The 13370-nt window shown below is 36.4% G+C and overlaps 1 protein-coding gene across 8 annotated transcripts in view; it reads right to left on the bottom strand.

Moving 5' to 3' along the window:
- TBL1XR1 (TBL1X/Y related 1) overlaps nt 1-13370 on the bottom strand; it is a 188984-nt gene that overhangs the window by 32386 nt on the left and 143228 nt on the right. For all 8 annotated transcript variants that reach the window (XM_023739357.1, XM_023739356.1, XM_023739362.1 and 5 more), the window contains 4 exons: nt 5266-5411; nt 2822-3044; nt 1981-2113; nt 1476-1617 (listed from right to left, as the gene is read on the bottom strand). In XM_023739357.1, coding sequence (XP_023595125.1) covers nt 1476-1617; nt 1981-2113; nt 2822-3044; nt 5266-5411 — 644 coding nt within the window. The remainder of the gene's footprint in view (nt 1-1475; nt 1618-1980; nt 2114-2821; nt 3045-5265; nt 5412-13370) is intronic.

Here is a 13370-nt window from a genome sequence, read left to right as displayed (position 1 = left end):
CTTGAGTCAATCTCTTTTGAGATATAAAAGAGATTAAACAAGCAAGCAAGAGGAGCAGAGATGCGGGAAGAGAGATGCCAAGCCACATGAAGATTGCCCAGGAGCGGAAGCTAAAAGAGACAAAGCCCTTCCTCCAGAGCTGACATAAAGACAGAAAGGCTCCCCCTAGAGCCAGCACCTGGAATTTGGACTTCTAGCCTCCTAAACTGTGAGAAAATAAATTTCTGTTTGTTAAAGCCATCCACTTGTAGTATTTCTGTTATAGCAGCACAAGATAACCGAGACAGGACTCATATTAAGAACGTAATTCTTAGTCCTAACCTGATAATCATATAATATTGCAATGTGTTAAACCCCTTAAATTTCTAGAATTGTAAATAGTTTACAGAAGGAGAAGGGTAAACACATTACTGGAAATTTTAGAAGAGAACACTAAAAATACATAACTATGAGTTCTGGATCAATTCCACAGAAACTGAGAACTTTAGCTGAAGTAATCATTTTTAAAGATAGACCTCATTCCTTAGAATAACATTTGGAAGATCCTTTGGAAAGCCTCACAAAAAATTTTTGAACAAATGTCCTAGAAAGAAAGGCTGTTCACTTCCCAAGGAAAGGACAGTCGTCTCCAGAAATCCCCGGCGACACTGAAATGGCCTAAAAGGCGGAGAGGGAGGCAGGTAAGAGACGTACACAAGTGATAAGGAAGGAAAAGGGCAACATGGAATAAAGGAAAAGATACAGGAACTCTGAAAATACTAATTTTCCACAAACTAATCATGGGAATAATGGCAACAAACCAACCAGGCTGGGAATCATCTATTTGAAACTGAAAGGATAAAGCTTTATCAGCGGTGAAATCGAATCTTTTTGTCAAAGTAACTAAGTTACCCCAGAAAAATATTCTCAGCCTGTCTACCTAAATCCATAAATAGAATCAAGAATTATAAAATTCCTATAGCTGTAATAAACCCTGGAAGTAATCAAGATTAATGGTCCCTAATGGGCAGGTGGCAACGAAGCTTTTATTAGTTCACAGCCAAATGAGAAAAACAAGAACTTTTGTTAGTTTTTGGTTATATAGATTTCTTTATCCCTAAAAAAGGTCTCAGAATGTGCCTGTTGTTGTGCTAAGGATTTGCACCTATAACCTCATTTATGCAGGCACCATTATCACACTTCTACTTTACACGTGAGGATAATGAAGTATCGAGTGGTTGAGTAATGATTTTACCTAGGTTATGCTGCTGGCTAAACTGAAGAGCTAGAAGTTGAACATCAGTCCGACTACTCTCGGGCCAGCTTTTGTTTTTAACATCACATTTGGAGGTGGCGACTCAGCGTGTTATTCTTATAAGTAATGAAATCCAAAAATATCTGAATAAATAGACAAACCCCACCACTAAGTCTTGAGACTCAGAGAGGCTGAGAATACTAGTAACTACATCCACCATGGACAAGACGGTGATACTCACATTCCAATCTAGAGATGTTACATCCTTGTTGCTCGGGACGTCTTGCCCCCCTTCTCGTATACAATGTCTAAGCACTAACTGCGTGGAGCCACCAGTGCTATTCTCACTAAGATTCCATATTCTTGCTGTTGAGTCTCCAGACCTATAAAGTAGGCAATATATTTTAAATCCCCATATTTCTCAAGTGTCACACAATCAAAGCAACCTATTTACACTGTATTATTAATAAAGAAAATAAAAACTAGACTAGCAGGATTTTTTATTGCCAGTATTTTTCCCATTCTCCACTTTGTGGCCCTCAAGCATCCCTGAAGTAGTAAGCTTAATTAAAACATCTAAAATTACTTCACGAAGGAATTAAGATTGACAGGGGCAAGATGATTACCAAACAAAACAGCAACAACAAAAACCAAAAACTTGCAAATGTAATATATTTATAAAATGTGTAAATAATTCACTAAGATTAAAAAAAGAAGCCAGTTTAGTTTCACTTTGAGAAACATACCCCGATGCCAGGAGATCACTAACGGGGTTCCAGGCACAGATGAAAACTTCAGATTCATGGCCCCGTAACACCACTGCTTTATTGGAAGGGATTTCAACATCTCCATCGACTTCCATCATATCAGTATGATTATCTATATCGTGAGAACCAAGTGGAAAATTATAATTAGGTAATATTACAACATCCAGGGGAGAAAGGGGAGATTTTTAACCAGCAAATACCTATTTATAATATACAGTGTAACACTTCTACTATGACAGGTTAAGATGACGATGACTATACAGACTTTATCACAAAAGAAATAAATTCCTATCTCTAGTTAAGTATGATCATATATGTATATGAGTGTGTGTTTAGGGGTGAGGTTAGGGAGGGGAGTAGGAAAGGACTATAAAAGGTTAGTCCCAAATATGGCTAAGAGTGGTCTGAATTAAATATAATCCACGCCAATACTATTCTGAGTTTCTGCCAGTAGGGGTTGCTGATATCATTCATATAATATCAGAGTTGCCTTTATATTTCAAAATCAGAGCTTTGTTGTGTTTGTTAATAACAAGTATTACAATTTTGTTTTTTTAACAAATCAAATACAGAGGCAAAAATTTATTTCATTGTGGAAAATGGTCTCTGAGCATTAAAAGAGAAAATAAAGTCACTGAAAACAAATCTAGGCTTGGAGCTTTAGAAATAAAAACCTGACCTGTGTAATGCAAGTTAGGGGAACTAGTGGCATAAATGAAACAGATGAAGTTATTTGACAAAATTACAGCTTAGACGATGGCACAGTCCTGTAAAGCAAAATATTTCCTCTGAAAGGAATTTTTAAAATTTCTTAGCTCACTTGCTATAGTATGTGCTCCGTTCTCCTCCCCATTTGCTGTGTTTTCTCCATTTTTTGCAGATCCTTGTTGGTTTGTTGCAGCTGCGGCAGCTGCAGCAGCTGCTGCCTGCTGCTGTGCAAGCTTATCTCTATAAGCTTGTTGTCTTGTTTGTACTACATCAGGCATCACGGCATCTATCAGTGACAGAGACTCTATTGGTCGACCATCAAACAAAGTACCATCCTGGATTTGGAAAATTGTGACAGAAGACAAATCAAAAGTAACATTAGGCTTATTTATATTCATACAAATCAATAGCAGAAATGAAAAAAATCTTCATTCTAAGAAAAAATACATTTTAGATAATTTTCTAAACTCATGAAAGAAGGAAAGCAGTCAGGAGGAAAGGAAGAAGAAAACTGCAAGCGGCCACTGCAAACGATTGTTTGACCTTTCCTCTACAACCAGTTCACACTGTTGCCAAATGTTACACAGATACAGCTGCAATGTAAGTCGCTGCTGAAAATTAACAGGGATAATAAAATGTAGGCCCAGATAATAAAGATTTTAATGATTAGATTCCAGAATTCTGTTAGTCAAAAGCAACAACCAACATGGAATAGTCCATATGATGAACTTTGGAGCCACATTACAGGAAGTACTTCTTTAAAACTGGGGGGAAAAAAGTTTTAAATAGCTTTCTTGTACTGAAAAGTTTCTTGCTACCTGACTAGAACAGTAAAGCAGAAATGGACTTCAGGTATTATGCCAGCCAACCATCACATCTTACTAACATCGAAAGGCAAGCACCGTAAGATGGAAAGACTTGTTCATAGTCACACAGCTAGTCGATGGCAGCTGTGCGCTCTTCACCCAGTGCTAGTGGATCCAAGTGTGATCCAAGGGCCAGTACTACCATCACTTGATGGCTTTTTGAAATGTAGATTCAAGCCCACAGATCAGAATCTCTGAGGGTGGGGCTCAAGAATCTGTGTATTAACACACTTTCTGGATGATTCTTATGTGTGATGACATTTGAGAAGCACCATCATAACACACAGGCTAGTGGTCTTTAATTTTATGGAGTTTCTGTAATTTTCCAAAGCTCCACTCATTAATATTAGGAACTTCACAATTAATAAAAACATCTCCAGCGAGCACAAGAAGAGAAACAGACACTGAACAAATCAGAAATAGAAACAGTGCAAATTAGCTGGGAGAAAGCGTATGTGAAGACTGGTAGTATTATACTTGAACTGGAGAACATGCCCCACTGACAATCCGCAGTGGCATGAGGGGGTACTCTGAGTTACAAAAACACAGCACATCATTCTGAATTATCAGTTGTCCTGGAATATTTGAGAAGTAGGAGAAAGTATTTTAACTTATAAAACCAGATGAAGTATAGTCAGTTGCGATTCATGATGACCCCATGTGTGTCACAGTAGAACTGCGCTCTGTAGAGTTGTCAATGGCTGATTTTTTGGAAGTAGATCACCAGCACTTTCTTCCAAGGTGCCTCTAGGTAGACTTGAACTGCCAACCTTTAGGTTAGCAGTCCAACATGTTAACCATTTGTACCACCCAGGGATATTATCCAAACCAACACAGACACATTGTGGAGGACTATGTAAAATTTTAAATGAGCATCATCTCTGGCCACTGGCAGAACTTGTTTATTTGATCTCCCTGTTAAAGAGTTTTTGGGAAGGAAAGTGCTATAAGACAATGAGGATACATGTTAATTTAGTACTACTGGGTATTTTCAGTCATAAAGATGAAGAAACCCAAAAATAATAAATCAATTTCAATATATAATAATAAATACTGAACCTGTGAAAGCTGGAACCTGTGTAAGGCAGAAACCTATCAGAGAAAACGCAGATTATTTCCCACTAAAATGAGCGATAGGAAAGTATAAGACTGCATCCTGTCAAAGGTGGAAAACTTGCAAGGCCTCGAAAAACAAGGCAGTCCCACTGAGTTCCAACTCTCACAGTTTCAATGTACTTGGAAATACTTGGAGAAGTATTAATCTCTGAAATAAAAATAAGGCTAAATAAACTACTGATACATGGACCTTAAGACAGGCAACAGCATCAAGAGATGGCTTCAATTATAAATTACCTTCCAAAATTAGGGCATATAATCCTTCTATACAACAAGATTTTCTAATTGAACATCAATTATGGTCTCAGCATTCCACAGCAAAATCTGGTTGTTCTAATGATTCTTATTGTTTACTTAGGAAAACATATTAAGAGAAATAAGCTATACAGTTATGGTTCTTACAACTGAGAGTCAACATGCCTTGGGCGTGCAACCTGACTGCTGCATTAATAATAATGTCCTTCATTTTTGTTAAGCAGTGAAGCTTAAGAAAGATACTAAATAAACAAGCAAGACATCTGATTTAAGAATATATTTAGAGTAAGAATTAGTTTTTGAAATAAGCCTTCCTTACCTCATTGATACTAACTTCTGCCTCTACATACTGTAGACCTTTCTGGATGATAGAAATCAATGCAGCAGGTGGGACGAGGGCACCATTTATATTAGACTGACTGATATGGCTTTCTATGCCAAAGGTAAATGCAGAATGAGAAAATCCTAAAAGCAAAAAAAAAAAAAAAAGTATTAGAATTTATTCTCCTAGTTGCAACATGCTAAATGACACAAATGAAAGACTTCTATCATCTTTCAAAATCACATTCCACCCATTTGAAATCCCAGATCAGTAACTAAGGTCCAGTTATGTCTTTAAACAAAAGAAATATCAAAATCTAAACAAATCAATATTTTCCTTTTTCTCTTTGATTATTTAACGTACTCTTAAAATTTTATAATACATACTTAATTACACAGCTTCAAATTCTACAAACTTTAGATATTTTCCTCAATAAAAAACACCAAAACTTTAAAGTGGAAATCACGTGGTTCAGAAATCATGTGGTTCAACTGCTGAACTCAAGATAATTGCAGTCAATGTCAATGTAAGTTAAGTGGTATTTAATATTTTTGTAGTATATTTAAGTTCTTACATAAAAATTATGAAACATAAATTCAATATTTTGCCGTTTACCTTCAAACTACTTAGGAAATGAAAGGTAAATTTAAGCTAATATAAGGAATGAAAAGCTAAATTTTTTTTTTTTTTTACTAACTATTTGTTGCTTAGTAATAACCCACTTCAGTGAATATTTAGGAAATGGAGAGCTAACAAATGAAAATGCAACTTCTGTGTTCTCCATCAGTGATTATTTCATTTTAATCTGAAATACTTGAAACCAGAACACTCACACAACAAAAATCTCTTCATTTACAAATATTCTCTAATGAGACTTTAAACAATGAAATGGACAGTCCATCAATTACAATCGGGGTGAGGGGTACTTTATCTTGGCCTTGTGTTTTATGAAAATCGAGTCCACACAAATTCAGAAGTTAAATTCTGGTAAACTGATAGACCCAAGGGTGGTTACTCTCTTTACCAAAGTATCTATTATAGCTTACCATCAAGTAGTAATTGCTATTAGTGTTTTTAAACTATTCAGTTAAATTGTGTATGTGATATAAAATGTTTCATACTGAAGAGTGTAATAAATACGGGCTTGTTTTGGGTCTTCCTAAAACTGACTTAATCTGTATGATAGCAGTCTGTTGTCTAGCCTGTTAGTCCCAGTTTTTTAGTGCTCAGTTTATGCTTTTCTTCCATTTGTACTTACACTCTAAGTTCCTGTGGTACTTGTGAACATTCTGTAATAAGACATTGTGGGCTCACAAACAGCATGTGGTTAGGAAAGATTTTAATTGGTTAACTGACAGGCAATAGTACCTAAGATGATTTTCCTCACAGCTCCCTCCTTTCCCCTTTAGAATATCTAAATTATTCAGTGCCTGTAACTCATAATGAGAGAGACAAGAAATTAAGCTAGCTTTAAGACCTTGATTTTAACCTCATGACTTCATCCACAGGCAAGATCATAATTGAACACATTTATAAACAGTTCTCGGCTTAATCTGAGCTCCCAGAGATGGCTAAGAAAGAATCAATGAAATAAGCAGACAAGCAGACACCTTTTTTGCACTGTCTCTATCAGGAACCCACAACCACTTGAATTTGAGTAGATCCCACATCATCGGAAACCCTGGTGGCACAGTGGTTAAGGGCTATAGCTGCTAACCAAAAGGTCGGCAGTTTGAATCTACCAGGCGCTCCTTGGAAACCCTGTGGGGCAGGTCTACTCTGTCCTATGAGTCGGAATCGACTCAAAGGCAATGGGTTTTTTTTATTTGTTTTCCACATCTTCAGGGTGGAAAGCAGAAAAGGATTGGGAAGGAGGGGGAGGGGGGAAGGGTGAGAGAGATGGCAGTGAAATCCCTAAGCAGCAAGGTCAGAGATTCTCGTTTTCAATTTAAACCCTTCTCTAAATACAGCCCTCAGTAAATCATAAATGGGGAGGAGGCGGGGGGGGGGTGTCAAGTAGCCAAGTGACTTAGAAACTTAAGAAGGCTTCAAGATAGAAGAGATCATTTACAGCAGGCCTACCATATGTTAGAAACTGTGTATACCCATAATAATTTTATTATTTTATAACTTGAATTAACAGATGGGAAAATACAGCCACTAAGTAAGAGAGTAAGGATTTAAACTCATTCAGAGACCATGACCCTAACCACTACGCCCTACTGCTCCCCTTGAACAGTTCAACTGTCATCAAGGATAAAGCTAAAGCAAGTACAAGATTGTATCATTTGTCTTCCCTTTTCAATTCCTGGAAAGTGGTGTGAGTAGTATATGAAACATTAAGACATCTTATCAGCTTTATTTACGCCAAGGTTTCAGAAGTGTTTTGATTTACATAAGCCTTTTAAATTGTAGCAAAGTCTAGGTTTTCTGTACTCTCTATTCATAGGGGCATTTTAGTCAAAATCATTACATTTAGACCCTGTTAAATTAGCTGACAGAGAGTTTAAGCTTTAAGTATTAATATGTCCAACAGTATCACAACAGTTGCAGCTGGAACCATGTCAGTTTTAGGCTGGAATAGTGCATACATTCTGAATTGGTTCTGTCAGACCAGGAGAGAAGCTATCATAGGTGCTTATATGCATTTCAAGTTACCTCAGATGCGCATAGAATGCTCTCAACCAGCCGTGAAACAACACTGAAGTAGTCATTAGTATTGTTTTGGCACTTCTTATTGATGTTTACCCTAGAGAAGTTCCACATTTTAAAAGCTCTCTTAAATAAACGATGAATTGAACTATAATTTTTTCTTTACTTCTAGTTACATGGCACCTTAAAATAATTACATTCAAAATTACACTACTTTTCTTCTTTCCCTCCATAGAACTTATTTTTCCTTAAAAATTTCTGATCTCATTTCATTACACCTGAAAGTCATCCTAACTCCCACCTCTCCCTCAGCCCTTGGCATTCCACCATTTGCCAAATCCTATCATCTTACCTCTCTGGGCTCTGTCATCACCTTTCATCTGCCAGAACCTGAATTCAGTCACCATCATTCTCTGCCTGGACTATCATTCCCGAAAGTTCTTTTCCTCTCTTCCTCAGTTCAGTACATTTCCCACATTGCAGCTAGAATATTATTTCTAAAACACAGATTGGTCATATCATTTCTTATTTTAGCACTTTCAATCTCTTCGGCCTTCATAATAAAGGACAAACTCCTAGATACAGCACACAATTACTTTTTAGATCTGACCTTGCCTGTCTCTTCAGCCTCATCCTCCTAATTCCACATCCCCACTCTTCTTCTCATTGCACATTAAATTCAGGTGATGGCATATTACAAGCAACCTCTTGAATCTGCCGTGTTAATCGTGTCTCTGGGCCTTTGTGTGTATTGTTCATTCCTTTCTTCCTATTCTCTTTTCTCCTACCTGAATGGTGGTGAAGTCCTTCCCTTTACTGCCCCCAAGGTTAATCAGTCTCTTCTATGTTGATCCTATAATTTGTATAGACATCTACATGGCACTTACCCACTAAGTGGCTATCGTGAGACAGAGAGAGACTACTAGACTAGGCTGCATGAGGACAGAGTTTGTCTACTAATCTTTTAATTCTGGGAAACTGGCACACTGTCTGATTTAACAGGTGCTCAATAAATGCTTCTTCAATTAAAAAGCAATTCCACTATGATATATGTTGGCACATCAGAAAATCTATGACTCCAGAAAAAGTATATGATTTAAGTCTTTCTTGAAAAACAATCTAAAAACTGAACCGATTTATGCCAGAAAATATTCCCATTTATCTGTACATGGATATGCAGGAAATACTTTCAGGAACAGCTTCTGATTTACACAGTGGAAGGCAAAAGGGATTATCTAAATCTGTGCAAATGTTGAAATTTGACATGATTGCCAAAAATAGCATCCCTTCTTTCCAGAGGTAAGAGCAAATGTGGTATGAATAGTATCTCCATAATCAAGTCCTGCAAGCATTCATTAGACAATTAAGATTTGGGAGATAGAAAAGAGATTCCAGAAAGGAATAAGGCTGAAAACCACAAGCTGAGTATATAGTCATTCAGTAACAGAGAAGAGCAATGGCAGAGGGTGTCTGTGTCGTTACACAAGACCATGAAAGACTCACACGTAAGAAATGAGATCACAAAACAACCATCTTTGACATACTGTTTCTTTCAAGGTGTCCCTTCCTTGAGATGGGAAGGATTATGTTTTCAAAGGGTAGTTAGTCAGTTCTCCAGAGCCTACCAACTATACTTTGTAAACAGAGTCCAGACATAAAAGCAGGGCCTTAAAAAAATGGGCCGCTGTTAAGGTATAGGGCATCTGAACAAGAAAAATTGATGAAAAGAGGCAAAGCTTAGCTATTATCAAAATACAGCACTCCAGTCTAGAAGGAAAATCTGATTTATTCAAGGTCCTATTAATCTTTAGGTCAGAAAAGCCCAGAAAAGTAATCCCTGTTCCCATCACCACAGTCCCCCCAAATCTATTACCAACTCTGCCCTACAAGCCAGGATTTTAGAAAAGGTAAAGAGGAATGGAAAAAATGCTACAAGGGATCTTGGCTGTTGAGGAGTTAGACCCAGAACTTATAAAGAGAATAAAATAAAATATGGAAAAGGAGGAAAAAATTATAGTATCAAAACCTAAATGCAACTGTTAGTATTTTTGTGCATTCTTTGTTTTCTTTACATACTGGGATTTTTTAGTAGAATACAATACACTGGCTATACAATTTTATGCCTAATTTTGCTTTTTAAGAAATACAACAATAAACACTTTATAGAAATAATATTTTCTGAAATAATTTTAATACCATCATTATCTTCAGCCAGTAAAGGCACTCTGCCAGTAAATGATTCATCCCTCCCACAGCAGGACATTTGGACTTTCACAATGTTCACAATTTAAAGAGAATCTTTCCCCAAATATCTATGTGTACAGGTTTTTCCCATGTATAACTTTTTTTCTCCTTAGGATGGACTCCCCTCAAAAATCAGAAGGGACAGGAGCATGCTAAAGGAAGTTTTCATGATCACTAAATGACTTTCCAAAAATTATGCAAATTTATATTGCTACTGAAAAAACCCATTGCCATCGAGTAGATTCCAACTCATAGCGACCCTACAGGACAGAGTAGAACTGCCCCATAGAATTTCCAAGGAGCGCCTGGTGGATTCAAACTGCCGACCTTCTGGTTAGCAACTGAACTCTTAACCACTATGCTACCAGGGTTTCCATATTGCTATCAGCAACTTATAAATGTCTCCTTACACACTCACTATGCCGGCTCTTCCTAAAAATACAAAAAGATTATTGTTAAGATTGAATGAGTTCTCTTTTTGGCAACTATTAAAGACCTTTATCCTTTAATAAGTGTGTCTGTAGGAATGTGTAATGGGAATTTCTTGTATCAATGAAAAAGGGTCAGTCAGCTTACTGAAGAAGAGAATAACTGATCTAAAAGTATAAAAGTACCGTAACTGCCAGCATTTATGACAACTGCTTGCTGTTCACTGTTAATTAACTGTGTGTGATAACTATAATGTAGATCATTATGTGTCAAATGAATGTTATTGTATATTTTGTTTGACTATAAAGCAGAACTCTATCTATACCTACTTGCAATCCTACAGCTGGTCATCTACTCATTAAAATTACAAAGAAGACTGAAGGTGGACATACCAAACCCTGAACTCCTGAACTTTCCTCCAGGTCTTCATGGTCGGAGGCACATTAGTGACAGTTTAACCTGCCTCCATCTAGTCCACTGTTACAATCTGTTTATAAATGGCACTAGGAAGGGGGTATATATGAAGGAATGGATATTCAGCCCACTTGCCTTCATCTGGGTCAAGAGAAACTGTACTGTCATTTGACTACTGCCAATTTACTAGATATTCCAGGGGCTGACATAAAACATTAAAGGAAAAACAAAAAAACAAGTGAATAGGCTATACTGTGTTACAGGTCGCAAACTTAATGTTATACATAAACACTCAGGTTAGTTTGTGCCTAGTGTGATCATGTTTTCTAAATTTACAAAAAAAGAAAAAGAACATATGGTTTTGACATGTGATCTAATGAACAGTTATTTGGAGTAAGCCCATTCTCAGAAAAAGTGGTGTGGTGCCAGGCCTAAGTCCAGGGAGATGTGATATCCCTTTTAGAGATTTAAACAAAACAAAACAGTGGAAGGAAAGTGTAGGGGAGACAAAAAGAACTTTAATGAACCAAACGCTTTAAGCCTATATATATCATTACCTTCTTATGAATGGAGACTGTACGTAAGATAAACCTTAGTTCTAAAAACAAGACGATTTTTTAAAGCGATAGTAATCAGAATCATAATCTAGAAAATAACTACTCATCTTCATAGTAAGGACACATTGTTTTTGCAATTTCCAGTTAGCCTTTCAATTGTAAGATGTAATTATTTCATAGCTCCCAATAATCAAGCACATCATAAATAGAGATATTATGGAGTTCTTTAACATGTAACTGATGAGAGTTAAATTTAGGATCAAGAATTCTCTCCCAAATCAAATATACGGTTTAAGCTACATAAAATTATATCTCCTTATACAAAGCAACAACACACACACACAAAAACAGGTGTCGAAAAGTTCACAAGTAGTCGCCAGCAACAACTTCTCCAGAAAAAATAAACCAAAACTGTGATTAAGTACAGGAGAGTCACAGGTGATGCTGAGGGGGAAAAAAACAGGGAAATAAAAAGGTCCAAACCGCTTAGGTCTTCTAAAATTAACACTATTATCAGATTCTGTTATACACAGCTTAGCAGGTACCACGAAGTACTTATCTGCATAAGGTTGCTACAAATGAGTTATTAAGACAATCAAATTATTAATGCCCTTGGGCGAACACTAATTAAAGGCAGCATACTGAATAAAGTCAATCGTTACTTACAGTATTGCATGTCAAATGCACTCAATTTTCAAGTCATCTCAAAAGCGAAAAAAATAACTAATTTTATTCCGTGGGAAATAACTGTTGAATACTGAGGTCTGGTGTTCATAAAACCACAGAATGGTGGGAAGCAAAGTAGTTTGTTTAAGTTGAACTTTCAAGAGATAAAACTGAGAAAATTCAAAAAGTTACAACACTTAATAAAACATCCTATAAGATATATACTTTTCTTTTTATTAGTTCTGGTGGGTGGAGATAGTTTATTCCAAACAGAGAATCACATTAAAGGCTTCAGGTCAAATATCACAACGTAATCTCTTTCCAACAAGTAACAAATTTTATGGGTAAGGAAACTGAAGCTCTAAGGAGTTATGTGTTTTTTAGGTGGGAGGGCCTTATAACAGATAATATCTTTTATTATTGATAACAGTCAAAATAGAATGATTGCCTACAGTATGAAGTATTTAAGATAGAGCCACTGGAAATTAATACCATAGTCTAGTCAACATTAAACAGAGAAAAACTGTAGAAAGTTCTTACTGAAAAACATTATGCCTAAACCACATATTTATCAAAACAGAAGACAAATTTCAGAAGGTGTGTTTTGGACTTTCTGACTTCAGGTAATGAGACAGCCAAGAAAGAAAATCTGTTTTCTTTTTGGTAGTCTTTACGAACCAGGATTGACTGTCTTTGCACACATCTTTCTCTGTCACGATGATTCCTTTTCTGCCTATCTCCTAATCCAATTTTGTGCTCCTTTTATAGGGAAACAGGCAAGATTTAGCTTATTCTGAATTACTTCGTATTTTTCAAGAGAAATATTTATAACAAAGTAATTTACATCATATTTCTCAACAAGTATCCTTTGGAAAATATGGTGATAAATACGAAGAATTCCTAAATCAGTCAGGAAAAGGAATTACTAGCCTAGGTGATTCCATGACAGAATCAACTGCAAAAATGGCCATTTGTAAAGTAACTCAGCACAAGAGAGTAAGAAAAACAAAGAAAACATCAGCACCACAAAAAAAAAGCACTACAAAATGACAGCAACAAACCCACATCCATCAATAATTACACTGAATGTAAATGGACTCAATGCACCCATAAAGAGACAGAGAGTGACAGCATGGATAA

Source organism: Trichechus manatus, unplaced genomic scaffold (assembly GCF_000243295.1).
Source record: "Trichechus manatus latirostris isolate Lorelei unplaced genomic scaffold, TriManLat1.0 scaffold00132, whole genome shotgun sequence".
Taxonomy (NCBI): domain Eukaryota; kingdom Metazoa; phylum Chordata; class Mammalia; order Sirenia; family Trichechidae; genus Trichechus; species Trichechus manatus.
The sequence above is the reverse complement of the archived record's forward strand: the minus strand, read 5'-3'. Positions and strand labels throughout refer to the sequence as shown.